The sequence below is a fragment of the Hyperolius riggenbachi genome, chromosome 3, assembly GCF_040937935.1.
Source record: "Hyperolius riggenbachi isolate aHypRig1 chromosome 3, aHypRig1.pri, whole genome shotgun sequence".
NCBI lineage: Eukaryota > Metazoa > Chordata > Amphibia > Anura > Hyperoliidae > Hyperolius > Hyperolius riggenbachi.
The window spans coordinates 180,256,193-180,276,332 of record NC_090648.1 but is presented as its reverse complement, the minus strand read 5'-3'; the positions used below and the strand labels follow the sequence as shown (position 1 = coordinate 180,276,332).

The following is a 20,140-nucleotide window of genomic DNA, read 5'->3' as shown; positions in this document are numbered from 1 at the left end:
TTCTACCAGTGTCTGTGTGGGTTTCCTCCGGTTACACCGGTTTCCTCACACATCCCCAAAACATACAGATAAGTTAATTGTCACGATATAGACATATGATAGATCAATAGCAGGAGGCGCCCTTGTTGTTTTGTTTGTGAATAAGCGTACATATAATAAATACGATATATAGTTGTTCTCCTACCTTAGGAATGGACACTCCACTCGGTAGAATAGGTGAAATTGTGTATTATGATGAGCACTTAGGACAACGCGTTTCGTGGCATGAACCGCTTCATCAGGTCAATATAGTGCTGTATAAAGTATGTGGATATCCTGGGCGCCAAGCCGAGTAGGCACTGAGAGCTCCTGTTGTCTCAAAAGCACGAGAGACAGTGAGCGATGTGATGTGGGCGTGGTTGGGCATGTGATATAGACATATGACTATGGTAGGGATTGGATTGTGAGCCCCTCCGAGGGGTAGTTAGTGACAAGACTATATACTCTGTACAGTGCTGCGGAAGATGTCAGCTCTATATAAACACTAAATAATAATAATCTGCAAAGCGGGACAGACCTAGGAAGGATTTTATCTTTTAGGCCTTGTTCACATTATATATCGCCAGCGCTATCGTAAGCGCTGAGCAATCTATACTGTGATTTTTGAGGAGCTTTTCCCTGTGATTTGTGCTTAGAGAAGTGCTTTTATAAGCGCTTTTGCTCAGTGATGATTTTTTTTCACTTCCTGACATCAGTCAGGAAGTGAACTCTTTAACCCAGAAACGAATAAATACAATGTATTTATTCATAAAAGTGCTCGGGAAATCGCTATACAAAGCGCCTTTTCAAGCGCTTTGTGATTTCCCTATACCTTCTATTGAGCCAAAGTGCTCAGAAAATAGTACATGTAGCGCATTCACAATTTCAATGAAATCAAAACACTTACATGTGAACACTGTCATAGGAAAGGATTATACAAGTGCTTTTAGAAAACGCTGATAGTGTGAACATGCCCTAACTGTGTCTGTGTGTTTCTGTGCTCTGCATATTTCTGCAAGTACAATATACAGATTTAAAGAGGATCCTTGGGAGGTACTTCCTGGGTTACGACTTAGGCGGGCATTGAGGCGGGGGATCCCAGATAGAATGACAGCCTGCAGGTAAATACAAGGCTAGCAGCAAGCAGATTATTGCTAGCCTGGTGCTTTTTACATGGGGGCACAGCAGACCCCGGGGGGGGGGGGAAATTCTAGAGGCGGCAATACAGAGACACAGAGGCATGTGATTATGCACAGAACATGCCTCTGTGTTCTCTTAACATTTAAAATAGCCTCCTCTTTTTAAATACTTGCCGACTGTTCCACGCGTGAGCAGTGTGGCAGCCCCAGGACCGATCCACGCCGATTGGCGTGAACGGCCGTCTATGGGGCTAGCAGGAGATCAGAAGGCGGAGAGATCGGGAGACTGTTAGACGGCAATAGCACCGTCTAATTACTTTGTACAGAGATGCGATCCGCAGCAGTGCTGTACTGGGGACAGCCGTGTGACACAGCTGTCCCCCTGGGGCACCAGAGAGCGATCGGCTCTCATAGGCTGAAGCCTATGACAGCCGATTGCTGTGATTAGCTGGCGGTGGGTGGGCGGGAGGTAGAGGGGAATTTTTTTTATATTTAATAAAAATAAATAAGAATAAATATTTGTGAAAAACAAACAAAGAACTGGGGGGGGGGGGGGAATCAGACCCCAACAACAAAGAGCTCTGTTGGTGGGGAGAAAAGGGGGGGGGGGGGTCACTTGTGTGCTGTGTTGTGCGGCCCTGCAGCTTGGCCTTAAAGCTGCAGTGGCCTATTTAACTGAAAATGGCCTGGTCTTTAGGGGGGGGGGGGGGGGGGGGTTAACACTGCGGTCCTCAAGTGGTTAAGATATTTCTTTTTTTAAGATTTCAACAATGGATACTGCAAATGTTTGGCTGTTTCCTGTTCAAAGAACATACAGTATTTTCAATAACTGTATGAATTACTTTCCAGTAATATTTTCCTTATGTTGTAGGTGTTACTTGGAAGTGATGTTATTATTGTGAGGTAAAAATAAGGGCTCTGATAGCTTAGTGGTGTATTTTAAAAGTGCTTGTGTGTGCACTACAATTTATTAATAGTTTTATAGGGGCATAAATCATACTATAGTAACAAATAGTTGATTACGGTAACTGAAATTCCTTACTGCCTTTCACGTTACCTTTTTTTTTGCTTACTCACGTCTTTACTTTCTTAAATAGATTTTTTTGCCATTACATATTTTAATAAACAATTTGATAATGGTAGGCAGGCTTGAGCCAGGATTTAAACCCTGGTAAAAGGCACAAATTCTACATCGAAGGCAACTGCCCTAACATTATGCTGTCCAGCTGGTAGGAAACCATTACCTAGAAAGTCTCCCTTGGTACCACAGCTCCTGACCAAAAATCAAAATGAGTACAGTATGAAAAAGGAAATAAAAAAAACCCCCTACAAACCTTGTCGGGTATATAAAGTATAGAGGATCGGTATAGAATTTTCTCAAAGAAGCAACACCAGTAACAGCAACAGTAACAAAACTGCTCATACTACAGCAGTGGTAGACAAACTTGGCTCTCCATCTGTTAAGGAACTACAAGTCCCACAATGCATAGCAGGAGTCTGACAGCCACAGTCATGATTCATAAGGGCAAATGCACTGTGGGACTTGTAGTTCCTTAACAGCTGGAGAGCCAAGTTTGCCTATCACTGTGCTACAGTATAGACAACACTAAGAATGGTGTTAAAAAATCACATGCTGAGAAGTCAAAACAGGATATAGAAGGATTTTTCACATCTAAAAATGATGTGTACTAGCACTGCCATGAGACTTCTAAAAGCACAAATTAACTCATGACTTCTGGCTAGAGGCAATTAGCAATAAGTAGGGTTAAACTTTGCTTAAACACTAGATTTTTGATGGGCGATTGTCAGCCAGAAATATCTTTTGTAGAAAGTCAGGTCAGAAATGTGTGTTTTCTGATGCTACAGCCAATGCCATTAGTGATCTCTTATGTAGGGTCACCAGCACCTGACTTCTATTGTTCGTCTGTTGGAGTCCCTGCGGTGGGGCACTTCTCCCTTGTCCCCTCCTCTTTTCACAGGAGAGAAGAGGCTGATGAACATTATGGCCTCGATTCATAAACAGCAGTGCGATAAAAAAATCTTGTCGGGAAAATACCGCACTCGGTATTTTCCCGGTCTGTGTGCTAATTCATAAAGATTTCCCCAGCTGCCCTTGGAGGTCGGTAAATTACCGCAGTTTATTAAGCGGTAGAGTAGAGCAGTGTCTCGATCCTCTCTTTGCCCTGCAGAAATGAATCACACAGACGGCTCTCTCTGGCTCTCTCCACTGATGACTCAGACAGATGAGTCACACAGTCTTTCCCTGCCTGCTCAAATGATTCACACAGAGGGCTCTCTGGCTCTCTCCACAGATGAATCAAACAGACTTTCGGCTCTCTGCACTTTGCATTAATCAGAGCTGTCAGAGCAGTCGGTAACTTGTTAAGACCTCACCAGAGGTGTCGGTAACTACCGCCAGGCTTACCACTTGTTGCAGGCTTTATGAATTGACATTTGCTGACAATTTACTGACATGTGTTGTCGGTAACTGCAGCCAAGTCGGTAATTTATCTCCCTGGTCGGTAATGTCAGCTTTTCATGCGGTAACAGCCTTTATGAATTGACATTTTGCTAAGTGGTCGGTAAAGTCTGCTGTTTTCAGCATTACCGCATGAGGTAATGCTTTATGAATCGAGGCCTATGTCTGTACAAAGATCACTGCTGAAATTATTTTTGAGCAGCAGTTTTCATGTAGCTTTGACCATTAGTGCATCCTTTGAAAAAAAAATAAAAATGCCAGGCTATACACAGAGTAAATGTTAGTGTTGCAGAATAAGTTAGCAGACAAAGGATACAACAGTTATCAGTTAACCAAATGCTCTTCAACCCCCCCCCCCCCCCCAAAAAAAGCCTGGGTTTCTACTTTGCTGTATACTGTATACTAGGAAACTAGAAGTCTAAAACAGGATGGCAAAGTACCGTGGCACCCTTCCAGCAGGTGGAGCTTTAGGTGTCTGCCTGGCTAATTTAAACTGAAAAACAACCCTGGATTCAAACATGAATTGGCAAAGTAAACAAAACAAATTGCTTAGCTAAGAGCAAACTGAGTTACATGTTACAGGTTGGCTTTTGACATAATACAAAGAGAGATGGACAGGGGTGCATTGCCCAGTAAGATGGATTCTCTTGGCACAGCCAGCCAGTCCACAATGCATTGTTTTTCTCTGTCACTCACACAGTTACAAGTCTGTGTGAAATGAATTATGATGAATTGTGTTGCAGACAAGGTAATTACTGCACCATTCTGCTACAGGCTGTTTTGTGTTCTGGACCTGGAGTAATGTAACCAGCATAGGTGTGTAACGTAAGCTTGACGGGACTTAATATGTGTTTATAGAAGAGAGAAGACACAGCGTTCAATGACACAGCGTTCTTAGGCAATTATATTTTATATATGTTCACCTTGTTGAGAGAGCACATGACCTAAGCAATATATCGTACATCCATAGCACAGGAATGTGAATGCTGCCAACTTGGGCAGGTGTCACCTTGGATTTTGATATTGGTACATAACTAAGCAAACTTTAAAAAAAAAAATATGCATATTTAGAAGACCTGCCCACACCTGCTAGCTAACTGGCTGATTTATAATCTTAAAGAGGAACTTTAACCCAGGACTGAACTTTATCCCAATCAGTAGGCGATACCCCCTTTCCCACAAGAAATGTTATCTTTACCTTTTCTCTTATAGAACATCGGAAGTGGAGGGGGGGGGGGGGTCCTGTATAGCACATACTGTGGTGAAACCCCCTCCCACAATGTGATGTCATGATCATGGCCCTGACAGTTTATTGTCTGTGAACCTTGGTGCATTGTGGGAAAGAACAGCTCTTTATAACTGACAAGCAAGCAGTATCTCCCTCTGTACATAAAACTCTCAGTAACAAACATTCTGTACAGATCACCTGGCAGAACTAGAGATATTACCACTAGCGATAAATTTCAGACTGTATATTGGGAAGCTTAAAGATCTCACAATGGTCAAAAACTCACTAAATAATCTATAAAATAATATTGGGGAAAAAAGGAATTTTATTCATTATGTTGTTTTCACAAGTTTTTTTTTTTAATTTTCCAGCTATGACAACCAGGTCTGTGTTGCTATGGGAAGCCTGATCTAAGTACAGTATTATGTTATATCATTATGACATTCTAGCTGTCACACATGGGACATATTACATAAATAGTATTTTCAAGGGAATATATAGTGTTTACTAAATATATGAGTATTAAAATAGATTATTAAATAAGGATTATACTCTATATATGATACATAAAAAATATATTATTTGGCATCCTCACAATAAATGGTACTGTACCTGGAACACCCTTTCATCTGTAGTCTAGCACTATGGTAAATACTTTTATTTATATTCATCCAGGGTAAGCAAGCATCTTCAGGCTTAAAATCACAATAGCACCAAAATCACATTAAAATCACAATTGCAAACAAAATCGCAATTACTAAAAATCTACTTCCTCCTCCTCGGCTTCAGAAATAACAGCCCTAGCAGTTCAACCAGCTGATTTCTAAGGCAGTGAAGCACTCTGGATTTGAAAAAGTACAAACTAAAAGGTGAAAAAACATGTTTTTACTGTTATATATGTTTGCCACGTTACAAACTGTACAGATCTATCAAGCTTAAGTTTGTTTTTTCTTTTGTTTTTTAATGGCCAGTTACCTTATATATGAACCCGTACTCAGCTGCATAGTGCTGTAACAGAGAGAGATAAAGAGGAGCATGCAGAAGTTTCAGATGTCAATAAAGTATCTATAAGGGCATTAAGTGGAATCAGTAAAGCTCTTGGAATGAGCGTAACTTTCATGTAATACAGCACAGTCTGTAGAATTTGCAGTGCTACAAATTACATGATAGGTCACCTTCTTTGTCAGGTATTCCACAAAGGATAATATTTCATGTCCTCTGTCTCACTAAAAATAGCCAGCATGATATGTGTTACACCCATAAGGCTGCTCCTTCCTTCTTTCCCTTATTCAGCATGCCATATCAACAAGGATAATTGTCACTATAGCCAGTAGTTTCATCCATAAAGTAAAAAGTGACCTGATTTCAGCTGTCATATTTCTAACACAGTAAAAAGGCAATGATAGAATCTGAGTGGCTGCTGTGGACAGAATTTATCCTAAACATGCTAATTGATGCTCTACCTCTGTGCTGTTGGCAGAGATATGTGTAAAAGGGAACCTGGGGTGGTTATGGGTATCCTTAAAGGATACCAGAGCTGAAGGACTGACTAATTTGGCATATATTGTGTGTGGAGTGGTATTAGCAGATACTTACCGTGTCCTCCTCCACTCACCGTTGTCCTGCAGCACGCCCGGTTCTTTCTGATGGCCGACCCGGTCAGTAGTTACCTAAAGCCCTATGTAGCTGCCCAAAAGATAGCTTTTAGCAACTCCATATACTCTGATATAGAGCCTATAAAAGTTATATTTTAGGTTGCATAGGGCTTTTAGGTCACTTTAGTGTTTATGTGTTTATTGTTAGCCCCCAGGCTGGTTCTAGACTTTTTGCAGAGGCAAACTTGTGAGGATGCCCCCATGGATTTGGAAAGATTTCACAGCACCTAAAAATTCACACAGGTTATATCTGTGGTTCGACCAAAAACAAACACCCTCAGTATAGGTAGGTAGGTAGCCAGGTAAAGGTGCCCCCTGTATGGGAAGCCAGGTAAAGGTGCCCCCGGTATGGGAAGCCAGGTATAGTTGCCTCCAGTATAGGAAGCCAGGTATAGGGGCTCCCAGTATAGGTATCCAGGTATAGGTACCACCATAGGTAGCGAGGTATAGGTGTCCCCATTATTGGTAGACAAGTATAGGTGCTTTCAGCATTGGTAGCTAGGTATAGATAGCTAAGTATGGGTACCTCCAGTATAGGTAGTCAGGTAGCCCCGCATCACCCAGTCCCATGCACACCTCCAGGACTTCTCAAGAGCTGCTCCAACACTATGGAACTCCCTACCTCCACCCATTAGGGCAGCCCTCTCCTTCAACATCTTCAAGAAAGCCCTCAAAACTCACCTTTTCACTCTGGCCTACCACCCCTCACAAGTGCTCTAAACCCACAGCTGAACTCTGGTCCCCTACCTTTCGTGTCCTTACCTCTCCCTCTAGATTGTAAGCCTTTGGGCAGGGTCCTCCTCCTTTTGTGTCCTACCTGATCATGCTCCTCCATTACTGTGAACCCATGCTATGCATCTGAGTGAACCTAACTTGCCTAATCTCCATACTCCCATGCAGTGACTGACTAAGCATTACCTTGTACTAATACTGTGCTGCATGATCTGGTCTTTCTTGTATTCATGTATTGTCATTTTGCTGTATGTCCCCCCTAAATATTGTCTGTAACCTAAACTAATGTCCAGCCCTGCGTAATATGTTGGCACTTTATAAGTACAATAAATAAGTAAATAGTTGCCCCCAGTATAGATAGCCAGGTATAGGTGCCCCCAGTATAGGTAGCCAAGTACAGGTACCCCCAGTAGAATAGATAGCCAGGTATAGGTGCCCCCTGTATAGGTAGCCAAGTATAGGTGCCCCCAGCATAGGTAGCCAAGTATAGATGCCCACAGTATAGGTAGCCAAGTAGAGGTGCTCCCAGTATAGGTAGCCAGGTATAGATAGCCAAGAATAGGTGCCCCCAGTATAGGTAGCCAGGTACAGATAGCTAAGTATAGGTGCCCCCAGTATAGATAGTCAGGTATAGTTGCCCCCAGTATAGGTTAGCCAGGTAGGTGCCCCCAGTATAGCTAGCCAGGTAGGTGCCCCCAGTAAAGCTAGCCAGGTATAGTTGGCCCATGTGTAGGTAGCCAGATATAGGTGCCCCCAGTATAGGTAGTATCAGAATCATTTTATTTCGGCAAGCATGACAGAGTCCTGCCCAGAATAGGGTTTGGCATGATACATAGCTCAATGTAGAGATAGATAGATAGATAGATAGATAGATAGATAGATAGATAGATAGATAGATAGATAGATAGGCATACAACATGCAGTTGACAGAAGCAAGAAGACAACTTGCAAAACAATAGTATACATTATACGAACACGTCTACAAAAGTCGCTGAGAGTCAAAAACAGTTAGTCAATGGGGCTGGCTGGCCAAAGGAGAAAACAATGCCTTGGTCACCATTAAGTGGGTGGTTGGCATTGATGGGGGCGTGTAAAAATCTGGATGGAGTTCAGGAGGCTGACAGCCGAGTGTAAGGAGTTTCTGTGTCTAGAGGTCCTGGTGGAGAAGGCCCGAAGCCTCCGGCCCAATGGAGTGGGCTGATGAAGCAGTGACCTGGGTGAGAGGGGTCATTGGCGATCCTCAGCACCCTAGAGCGCAGTCTGGTGTTGTACAGGAGGGCAAGAGAGGGGATGGATCTACCACTGTGTTGGTGGTCATTTCCTGGGAGTAGATGTCTTGATGACTTGGGACCTGTTGGTGAGAAAGTTTGTGATCCATAGGCGTAGCGTCGGATGGACCCCTAGTGCAGCCAGCTCTTCCTGGAGGATGCGTGGGCAGATGGTATTAAACCGACGAGCTAAAGTATAAGAGTAGTATTCTGGTGTACGCATTTGGTCTGTCAAGGTGGTTGTTAATGAACTCCAGGCAGATATTTATGGCATCGTCGGGCAAACTGGAAGGGGTCTAGGAGGGGCAAAGAAGAGAGCGTAAGGATGGATAGGACCACTCTCTCCAGGATCTTTATGATCGACGTCAGGGCCACAGGCCTAAAGTTATTAAGGTCGGAGATTCCCTGTTTCTTGGGGACAGGTATGATGGTGGACCTCTTTAAGCAAGAGGGGACTTTGCCTTCCTCTAGTAACTTGGAGAAGATGGCGGAGTGGATGGGCGCAAGTTACTGCAAGCAGGTTTTAAGGCAGGCTAGAGACACACCATCCGGATGTCTCCAGGCAGGTAAAGGTGCCCCCAGTATAGGTTAGCCAGGTGTAGGTGCCCCTAGTATAGGTAGCCAGGTATAGATAGCTAAGTATAGGTGCCCCCAGTATATGTAGCCAGGCATAGGTACCCCCAGTATAGGTAGCCAAGTATAAGTGTCCCCAGTATAGGTAGCCAAGTACAGGTGCCCACAGTATAGTTAGCCAAGTACAGGTGCCCCCAGTATAGGTAGCCAGGTATAGATACCCAAGTATAGGTGCCCCAGTATAGTTAGTCAAGTATAGTTGCCACCAGTATAGGTAGCCAGGTATAGGTGCCCCCAGTATAGGTAGTCAGGTATAGTTTCCTCCAGTATAGGTTAGCCAGATAGATTTCCCCAGAATAGATATGCAAGTATAGTTGCCCCCAGTATAGGTAGCCAGGTATAGGTGCCCCCAGTATAGGTAGCCAAGTATTGGTGCCCCCCCCATATAGATAGCCAGGTATAGTTGCTCCCAGTATAGGTAGCCAAGTATTGGTGCCCCCCCCCCCATATAGATAGCCAGGTATAGTTGCTCCCAGTATAGGTAGCCAGGTATAGTTGCCCCCAGTATAGGTTAGCCAGGTAGGTGCCCCCAGTGTACATAGCCAGGCATAGTTGCCCCCAATATAGGTAGCCAGGTATAGGTGCCCACAGTAAAGGTAGCCAGGCATAGTTGCCCCCAGTATAGTTTAGCCAGGTAGGTTCCCCCAGTATAGGTAGCCAGCCTGCCCCCCCTCTCCCCGGCCACTACTTGTTTACCTTCTCGACTCGGCGGCCCCTTCCTCCTCCACAGTCTCCGGAACCCCCTTGCTAGACCTCAGATGAATGTTGACCCGGCCACAGACAGTGCAGAGACAGGAGAGCGCATATACATGAAGTAAGTACTTCCCGATTACGGGCCGCTATGTGATCGCTCTCCTGCAGCTGACCCCTCTTGCCCTTTGCTGTGGATGCCCATGCTGGGGAACATATATAGTTAGAGATAGAATTTCTGATGCTTCAGCATAATTAACCTATAATGAATTTCCTAAGTAGTTTATGTTCTGCTATGAATTATTATGGGCCCTTGTTTTAAAAAAGGACCCTGACTGGGAGGAGTGGGATAACTGCTTTGAGACCATGAGATGTCTTACCAGAACTCATATTGAGGTATCCCTTAGGGTTCTGCATAGAACACACAGTATATTACACCTATGAAACTCCACCTGATGGACCCCACAGCTTCTAGAGCATTCTTTACAAGATGTAGTGCGGAGGGATCCTTGGTACACACCTGGTGGACCTGTCCCAAGGTTTTCAAGGTTTTGGTCCAGAGTTAAATGACCACTCCAGAGAAAAAAAGGAAGCAGTTAAAATCTGACAGAACCGAAAGGATTTGGGCTAGTCCATCTTCTCAGGGTTTTCTTTGTTTTCAAAAACATTTTTGCAAATTCACATACGAGTTCCCCTTCTGTACCAGTGCACTGAAATGGGGATTTGAAAGTGATCTGCAGATTTTTTACCCCTGCATGAGATTTGGGAGCACTGAACAGATCGGCCTCCAAAATGGAGATGTCAGACAGGACACAAATGTCAATAAAGACCTGGGGCAGTATGTTCAATGCAGAGACAGGATACTAGTGTCAGTGCAGACAAGACAGGTAACCTGTGTAACGCCATCACAGGTAACGCATGTAGAGCCATGACAGGTAACAAGTGTAAAGCCATGACAAGTAATGCGTGTAGAGCCATGACAGGTAACATATGTAGAGCCATGACAGGTAATGCGTGTGTAGAGACCAGACAGGTAACATGTGTAAAGCTATGACAGGTATCATGTGTAGAGTAATGACAAGTTACGCGTGTAGAGCCACGACAGGTAATGCGTGTGGAGCCGTGACAGGTAATGCGTGTAGAGCCATGACAGGTAACATGTAGAGTCATGACAGGTAACATGTAGTGTCATGACAGGTAACATGTAGTGTCATGACAGGTAACATGTAGTGCCATTACAGGTAATGCATGTAGAGCCATGGCAGGTGACGTGTAGAGTCATGAGAGGTAACCTGTAGTGCCATTACAGGTAATGCGTGTAGAGCCATGGCAGGTGATGTGTAGAGTCATGACAGGTAATGTGTAGAGCCCTGACAGGTAACGTGTAGAGCCCTGACAGGTAATGCGTGTAGAGCCCGTAGAGTGTTGTACCTTGTTAGCCATCAGTAAAAGCAAGGAGTTTTGAATTATGACAGGTAACGCGTGTGGAGCCATGACAGGTAAAGCTTGTGAAGTCATAACAGGTAACGTGTAGAGCCGTGCCAGGTGACCCGTGTAGAGCAGGTGACAGGTAACGTGTGTGGAGCCGTGCTGAGTAACGCGTGTGGAGCCGTGACAGCTAACGTGTAGAGCCGTGCCAGGTAACGAGTGTGGAGCCGTGACAAGTAACGTGTGGAGTCTTGACAGGTAACGTGTATAGAGCAATGACAGGTAATGCATTCAGAGTCATGACAGGTAATGTAGAGCCATGACAGGTAATGCGTGTAGAGCCGTGACAGGTAACGCGTGTGGAGCCGTGACAGGTAATGCGTGTGGAGCTGTGACAGATAATGCGTGTAGAGCCATGACAGGTAATGTATGTGAAGCCGTGACAGGTAATGCGTCTATAGAGTCATGACAGGTAACGCGTGTAGAGCCATGACAGGTAATGTATGTGAAGCAGTGACAGGTAATGCGTGTATAGAGCCGTGACAGGTAATGCGTGTGGAACCATGACAGGTAATGCATGTGGAGCCGTGACAGGTAATGCGTGTGGAGCCGTGACAGGTAATGCGTGTAGAGCCATGACAGGTAATGTATGTGGAGCCATGAAAGGTAATGCGTGTATAGAGCAGTGACAGGTAATGCGTGTAGAGCCATGACAGGTAATGTATGTGGAGCCGTGACAGGTAATGCGTGTATAGAGCCATGACAGGTAATGCGTGTAGAGCCATGACAGGTAATGTATGTGGAGCCGTGACAGGTAATGCATGTGGAGCCGTGACAGGTAATACGTGTATAGAGCCATAACAGGTAATGCGTGTGGAGCCGTGACAGGTATTGCGTGTGGAGCCGTGACAGGTAATGCGTGTATAGAGCCATGACAGGTAATGCGTGTGGAGCCGTGACAGGCAGAGCCGGAACAAGGTCCTCCAGCACCCAAGGCTGAGACACCAAAGTGCGCCCCTCCATCCCTCCCACCCCAGCTGTCATACACTGATAGCTATTAGACTAAAAGGCGCCCCAGGGCCCCCAATCCTCCCAACACCTTAAAGTGAACCTAAAGCCGATCAAAAAAAATGAGATTAACTCACCTGGGGCTTCCCTGAGCCCCCTGCAGCCAATCGGTGCCCTCGCAGCTCCGCTCCGATGCCTCTGGACCTGCCGGCGATGACTTCCGGTTTCGCCGTCACCAGCCGACAGGCATGGGAACGCGAGTGATTGTTCGCGTTCCCAGCCTGTATATTGCCCCCTATGCTGCTATTGCGGCCAGGAGGTCGCAATAGCAGCATAGGGGGCGATATACAGGCTTGGAACGCGAACAATCACTCGCGTTCCCATGCCTGTCGGCCGGTCACGGCCAAACCGGAAGTGTTCGCCGGCGGGTGCAGAGGCATCGGAGCGGAGCTGCGAGGGCACCGATCGGCTGCAGGGGGCTGAGGGAAGCCCCAGGTGAGTTAATCTCATTTTTTTTGATCGGCTTTAGGTTCACTTTAATCTCTAGTTATCTGGCTTGCAGTCACTGCCATGTATCCCCTTTCCTTATTTCTCTCTGCTTCATACACAATAGGGGAATGGTAGCTGAGTGAGTTTTTCTCCCCCTCCTACACTGCGCCCTGAGGCTGGAGCCTCTCTCGCCTCTGCCTCGGCCCGGCCCTGGTGACAGGTAATGCGTGTGGAGCCATGACAGGTAATGCGTGTGGAGCCATGACAGGTAATGCGTGTATAGAGCCGTTACAGGTAATGCGTGTGGAGCCATGACAGGTAATGCATTTAGAGTTGTGACAGGTAATGCATTTAGAGTTGTGACAGGTAATGTAGAGCTGTGACAGGTAATGTGTGTAGAGCCGTGACTGGTAAAGCGTGTGGAACTGTAACAGGTAATGCGTGTGGAGCCGTGACAGGTAATGCGTGTGGAGCCGTGACAGATAATGCGTGTGGAGCCATGACAGGTAATGTATGTGGAGCCGTGACAGGTAATGTATGTGGATCCGTGACAGGTAATACGTGTATAGATCCGTGACAGGTAATGCGTGTAGAGCCATGACAGGTAATGTATGTGGAGCCGTGACAGGTAATGCTTGTATAGAGTCATGACAGGCAGGGTCGGACTGGGACACTAAGGGCCCACCAAGGAAGTTTCAGCCTGGGGCCCGCCCCCCTCTCCTCCCCCCCCCCCCCATTTTGGGCTCACATACACATGTACTCTACAAATTTTGCATGACTTTATGGTAGGGAATAGATTGTGAGCAATTCTGAGGACAGTCTCCAATAGGGATATGTGCGCGCGCCGCAGCGAGACTAAACGGGTGTGACCACGCACTGGAACATCGGTGTGGTCATGATGAGTCATGGGCAGACTTAAAAAAAAAAATACAAAACACAAAATAAGTAGCGGTGTTATTCACAGAGATTAGGTCTGACCAGATACATTTTAGATAAAATATTCAAGTAGTTACATGCCTTATGATAATTCATCAAGTAGTCATCAGCAGATACCCCCACAAAATGCAATCAGGTTGACGGCGGATATCCCCACGAAATGCAATCAGGTTGACGGCAGATGCCCCCACAAAATGCAATCAGGTTGGTGGCAGATACCCCACACAAAATGCAATCAGGTTGGCTGCAGATACCCCCACATAATGCAATCAGGTTGGTGGCAGATACCCCCACAAAATGCAATCAGGTTGGCTGCAGATACCCCCACAAAATGCAATCAGGTTGATGGCAGACACCCCCACAAAATGCAATCAGTTTAGCTGCAGATACCCCCACAAAATGCAATCAGGTTGGTGGCAGATACCCCCACAAAATGCAATCAGGTTGGCTGCAGATACCCCCACAAAATGCAATCAGGTTGGCTGCAGATACCCCCACACAATGCAATCAGGTTGGTGGCAGATACCCCCACACAATGCAATCAGGTTGGCTGCAGATACCAGGGCCGGGCCGAGGCAGAGGCGAGAGAGGCTCCAGCCTCAGGGTGCAGTGTAGGAGGGGACGCACAACTCACTCAGCTATCATTCCCCTATTGTGTTTGAAGCAGAGAGAAATAAGAAAAGAGGATACATGGCAGTGACTGCAAGCCAGATAACTAGAGATTAAGGTGTTGGGGGACTTGGGGGCTCTAGGGCACCTTAGTCTAATAGCAATCAGTGTGTGATGGCTGGAGTGGGAGGGATGGAGGGGCGCCATTTGGTGTCTCAGCCTTGGGTGCTGGAGGACCTTGTCCCGGCTCTGGCAGATACCCCCACAAAATGCAATCAGGTTGGCTGCAGATACCCCCACACAATGCAATCAGGTTGGTGGCAGATACCCCACAAAATGCAACTCCCCCCCAGCTTGGAAGGGGGGGCAGCGGGCACAGATCAGCGGGGAAGCCTCCCCCCCTCCCTCACCTAGGCCCCCCCCCCCCCCTTCCGCGCACCCCCCTCCTCCAGAAGTGCAGCAGCCAGCAGCGACCATCGGTGGTTCAGTGGCTCAGTCCGAGACTGATGACAGGTAACGCGTGTAGAGCCATGACAGGTAATGTATGTGGAGCCGTGACAGGTAATGCGTGTATAGAGCCATGACAGGTAATGCGTGTGGAGCCGTGATAGGTAATGTATGTGGAGCCGTGACAGGTAATGCGTGTATAGAGCCATGACAGGTAATGTGTGCGGAGCCGTGACAGGTAATGCGTGTGGAGCCGTGACAGGTAATGCGTGTGGAGCCGTGACAGGTAATGCGTGTGGAGCCGTGACAGGTAATGCGTGTGGAGCCATGACAGGTAATGCGTGTGGAGCCGTGACAGGTAATGCATGTATAGAGCCATGACAAGTAATGTATGTGGAGCCGTGACTGGTAATGCGTGTATAGAGCCATGACAGGTAATGCATGTATAGAGCCGTTAAAGGTAATGCGTGTGGAGCCATGACAGGTAATGCATGTATAGAGCCGTTAAAGGTAATGCGTGTGGAGCCATGACAGGTAATGCATTTAGAGTCGTGACAGGTAATGCATTTAGAGTCGTGACAGGTAATGCATTTAGAGTCGTGATAGGTAATGTAGAGCAGTGGCAGGTAATGCGTGTAGAGCCGTGACAGGTAACGCGTGTGGAACTCTGACAGGTAACGCGTGTGGAGCCGTGATAGGTAATGTATGTGGAGCCGTGACAGGTAATGCGTGTATAGAGCCATGACAGGTAATGTGTGCGGAGCCGTGACAGGTAATGCGTGTGGAGCCGTGACAGGTAATGCGTGTGGAGCCGTGACAGGTAATGCGTGTGGAGCCATGACAGGTAATGCGTGTGGAGCCGTGACAGGTAATGCATGTATAGAGCCATGACAAGTAATGTATGTGGAGCCGTGACTGGTAATGCGTGTATAGAGCCATGACAGGTAATGCATGTATAGAGCCGTTAAAGGTAATGCGTGTGGAGCCATGACAGGTAATGCATTTAGAGTCGTGACAGGTAATGCATTTAGAGTCGTGACAGGTAATGCATTTAGAGTCGTGATAGGTAATGTAGAGCAGTGGCAGGTAATGCATTTAGAGTCGTGATAGGTAATGTAGAGCAGTGGCAGGTAATGCGTGTAGAGCCGTGACAGGTAACGCGTGTGGAACTCTGACAGGTAACGCGTGTGGAGCCGTGACAGGTAATGCGTGTATAGAGCCGTGACAGGTAATGCGTGTGGAGCCGTGACAGGTAACGCGTGTGGAACTCTGACAGGTAACGCGTGTGGAGCCGTGACAGGTAATGCGTGTGGAGCCATGACAGGTAATGCGTGTAGAGCCATGACAGGTAATGTATGTGGAGCCATGACAGGTAATGCGTGTATAGAGCCGTGACAGGTAATGCGTGTAGAGCCATGACAGGTAATGTATGTGGAGCCGTGACAGGTAATGCTTGTATAGAGTCATGACAGGTAACGCGTGTAGAGCCATGACAGGTAATGTATGTGGAGCCGTGACAGGTAATGCGTTTATAGAGCCATGACAGGTAATGCGTGTATAGAGCCGTGACAGGTAATGCGTGTATAGAGCCGTGACAGGTAATGTATGTGGAGCCGTGACAGGTAATGCGTGTATAGAGCCATGACAGGTAATGCGTGTATAGAGCCGTGACAGGTAATGCGTGTATAGGGCCATGACAGGTAATGTATGTGGAGCCGTAACAGGTAATGCGTGTATAGAGCCATGACAGGTAATGTGTGTATAGAGCCGTGACAGGTAATGCGTGTATAGAGCCGTGACAGGTAATGCGTGTAGAGCCGTGACAGGTAATGCGTGTAGAGCCATGACAGGTAATGCGTGTGGAGCCGTGACAGGTAATGCGTGTATACAGCCGTGACAGGTAATGTATGTGGAGCCGTGACAGTTAATGCGTGTATAGAGCCGTGACAGATAATGTATGTGGAGCTGTGACAGGTAATGCGTGTATAGAGCCATGATAGGTAATGCGTGTATAGAGCCGTGACAGGTAATGCGTGTATAGAGCCATGACAGGTAATGTATGTGGAGCCGTGACAGGTAATGCGTGTATAGAGCCATGACAGGTAATGCGTGTATAGAGCCATGACAGGTAATGCATGTAGAGCCATGACAGGTAATGCGTGTATAGAGCCATGACAGGTAATGCGTGTGGAGCTGTGACAGGTAATGTAGAGCCGTGACAGGTAATGCGTGTAGTAGAGCCATCACAGGTAATGCGTGTGGAGCCGTGACAGGTAATGCGTGTATAGAGCCATGACAGGTAATGCGTGTATAGAGCCGTGACAGGTAATGCGTGTATAGAGCCGTGACAGGTAATGCGTGTGGAACTGTGACAGGTAATGTAGAGCCGTGACAGGTAATGCGTGTAGTAGAGCCATCACAGGTAATGCGTGTGGAGCCGTGACAAGTAATGCGTGTATAGAGCCATGACAGGTAATGCGTGTATAGAGCCGTGACAGGTAATGAGTGTGGAGCCATGACAGGTAATGCGTGTAGAGCCATGACAGGTAATGCGTGTATAGAGCCATGACAGGTAATGCGTGCAGTAGAGCCATCACAGGTAATGCGTGTGGAGCCGTGACAGATAATGTAGAGCCGTGACAGGTAATGCGTGTAGTAGAGCCATGTCATTGTCAAGCTCACACACTGCAGAAGTTGTTTAAACTACGCTCCGCACTCGCAACACTCCCATCCCGGCTGTGCACGCTGCTGATTCGTTTCCCCTCAGCTCATTTGCATTGACGTCAGTAAAGGCTGGAGGTCACCCGTTTGTGGCGCTGTTATTGGCTGTGGCTGTGTCATAGCGGTGGTGAGGAGTTGTACGGGAGAGAGACAGGAGGAGGAGGAGGGCAGGCCGGCTGGCAGAGGGGAGAGCGCTGCACTGATACAGCCAGCACACCACACACACATACATATATAATACGTGCACAACTGGCACTGCGCGATGCAATGGCAATGAGAGGCAGTACGCTGCATTCTCTCTTCATATAACTCTGGATTGTAATCCTACGAATCGCTATTCTAATTCATTGGGGTCCCCTGCACGGCTGGGCATCCCCCCGCGGGCCGTGGCAGCCGCACATCTGGCAGTCGTAGTGCAGGCAGCGGCGGGGTATGTGTGCCCGGATAGGGCTGCGGGTCTTTCCCTGCGGTCTTCAGGGGGCGGGGAGGGGGAATCTTCCTGTTGCCAAGAAGAGCGGAGTGTGCAAATGTAAATAAGCCTCTTCCTCCTCCTCCTGTGCTGGAAGATGATGCTGGTGATGAGGAGGAGTTCCAGGGTCCCCACGAAGTCTTGCTAGCCTGTGAAGGGGACACCGAGGAAGACCCCCAGAAGCATCCACCTATGAGCCGCAGGGAAATCACTGATGCCCCACCAGTAGCCGGGAAAGGATAAGCGCTGAGCACAGGGCGTGGAGGGGCCGCATCCCTGCCACCTCTGCCCTCTTCCACCAGCCTCTGTCTACCCGCAGCCTCCCTTCTCCCAGGAATTGATCAGTGGATACAATGTTGCCATGCTGATGCTGCACAGGAAAGCCAATCTGGCTGGATGGAGCGAGTGGAATCACACTAGGGATGTCCCCATCATTTGGGAGTTAATGCGGGAGGAACATCATACCCACCATCGCTTGCCCTGAAGACACGGCCGTGGATTCCTTTTTCTTATTATTTATCATCCTGTTATTTTCTCTGCTATTGCATAGGGACATGCAGGAGGGTGGCAGCAGCACTTTGCAGGCTGCACCATACAACCTATTGCCAGTGGGACTGACTGGCAGCAAAGACTGAAGGCACCTAGTGGTTTGAATTGGGCTAAGGAGGCATCAAAGCATGGGCTGTGCTCCAAGCATTCACATCTCTGACAGCAGGGTGGTTTATCACAGTGGCAAAGAGTCTGACGATTCCAACTCTCCACACCAGACCAACACACTGTCTCAGCAAACCAACTCGGTCCCTGGATTATTCATTAAATCCTCTAACACATCCACTTATAAGGTGAGGGCTAATTCCGCTAAGAAAGACAGGAGGGAGAACAAGCAGAGCATGGAGACAGAGATACACACCAGCAGATCCAGTGTGAAGGTAACCGCAGGATGGTACATCCACATTGAACCCCAACCAGAGTAGGGCCTACACTGCAGCATAGGCCTTTGCCATTCTGCAGGGGTTAATGCCATGCCAGATGACAGCATTTCACTTGTGTGTAGAATTAGTAGAGTAAATGGTCCTTAATGGGAGTCATTTCATCCCTATTTACCCTTGATAAGAGATCTTCCCAAGGGGCCATTTAACTCTGCATCCCAAATGTCAGTTTCAGGCCAGTTTCTCCTGTACTGTGTGCTTCCTTGTTTGTCAGTCAGGCAATTAATCTTACGATTTCTGCTAATGAGAGGCACATTCGTGGCTGTTGTTTACTATCAGGGTGTTTTCGTTGGAAATGAAAAGGGCTATTCTGTGACCTGTTAAATAAATATATGTGCAGGTGTATATAAAAGTAGAGTTATCTTGATTTTGCAGTAATCGCAGGACATACCTATCTCTGTCTTTGATTATGGTAATGTCATTTTTTTTCATGGTTTATGTGTGTCATTGTTAAAATGTCAACAGGCAGATATTGATATTTGTTTTGGTGCTATACACCAAATCCTTAACAGAATATGTAACATTAGTCCAAAACTGTTAGCCTTTTAGATGAATTGGCTATTAGAGACTTTGTAAAACACATCCAGTGTGGTCTGTTTGTTAACATTGTATTTTAGCATAGCAGCTATTCTGTTTTCTGATGGTTCATCTTTTCTTGTGAATGTGGAGTATCAATAATCAGAGCATCTTGGTCTCCAGATATGTAGAATGCATTCTCTGTCTAATGCTGCATTTTCTCAGCATTGTTAATAGCTCTGGAAACTTCACCATCAACTCTCAGAAATGACTGTATGGTACAATAGACTGCAAGCAAGCAGAAATGAAGGTTATTGCACGTTAGATAAACTTTGGGCCTGTTTATAAGTCTATTTACTCCAGCTTTACTCACAACATGGAATCTGTTGGATTGAAGTGAGGCATGCGGTGTGATGTTGGACAACGTGTGCATTTACAGTTGCAGTGAAACATACTTTTTATGCACTGTATGCATTGCATCACACATGTAACGCACAATGAGACATTTCCTCTCCTTTGCGTTGTGATTCCTGTTTTTTACAGGGTGTGCAGTGCAACAGCACTGTGGGAAACTAGCCTTGAAGGACAACTGTAGTGATAGAAATGTGGAGGCTGCCATATCATTCACAGTGGGACGTTATGGTTGGACGTTATAAAGTCTTATAACGCAGCTCACCGCACTGCAA

General features: G+C 46.7%; 1 protein-coding gene across 3 annotated transcripts in view; it reads left to right on the top strand.

Moving 5' to 3' along the window:
- PDE8A (phosphodiesterase 8A) overlaps positions 1–20,140 on the top strand; it is a 368,631-nt gene that overhangs the window by 87,006 nt on the left and 261,485 nt on the right. Inside the window, exon 1 of one of the 3 annotated variants that reach the window (XM_068275372.1) lies at positions 17,616–18,791. The exons of 1 other annotated variant lie outside the window; for it this stretch is intronic. In XM_068275372.1, coding sequence (XP_068131473.1) covers positions 18,627–18,791 — 165 coding nt within the window. In that variant the 5' untranslated portion in view covers positions 17,616–18,626. Of the gene's footprint in view, positions 1–17,615; positions 18,879–20,140 lie in introns of those variants that run through there. One more of the 3 variants, XM_068275370.1, reaches the window with a different exon arrangement.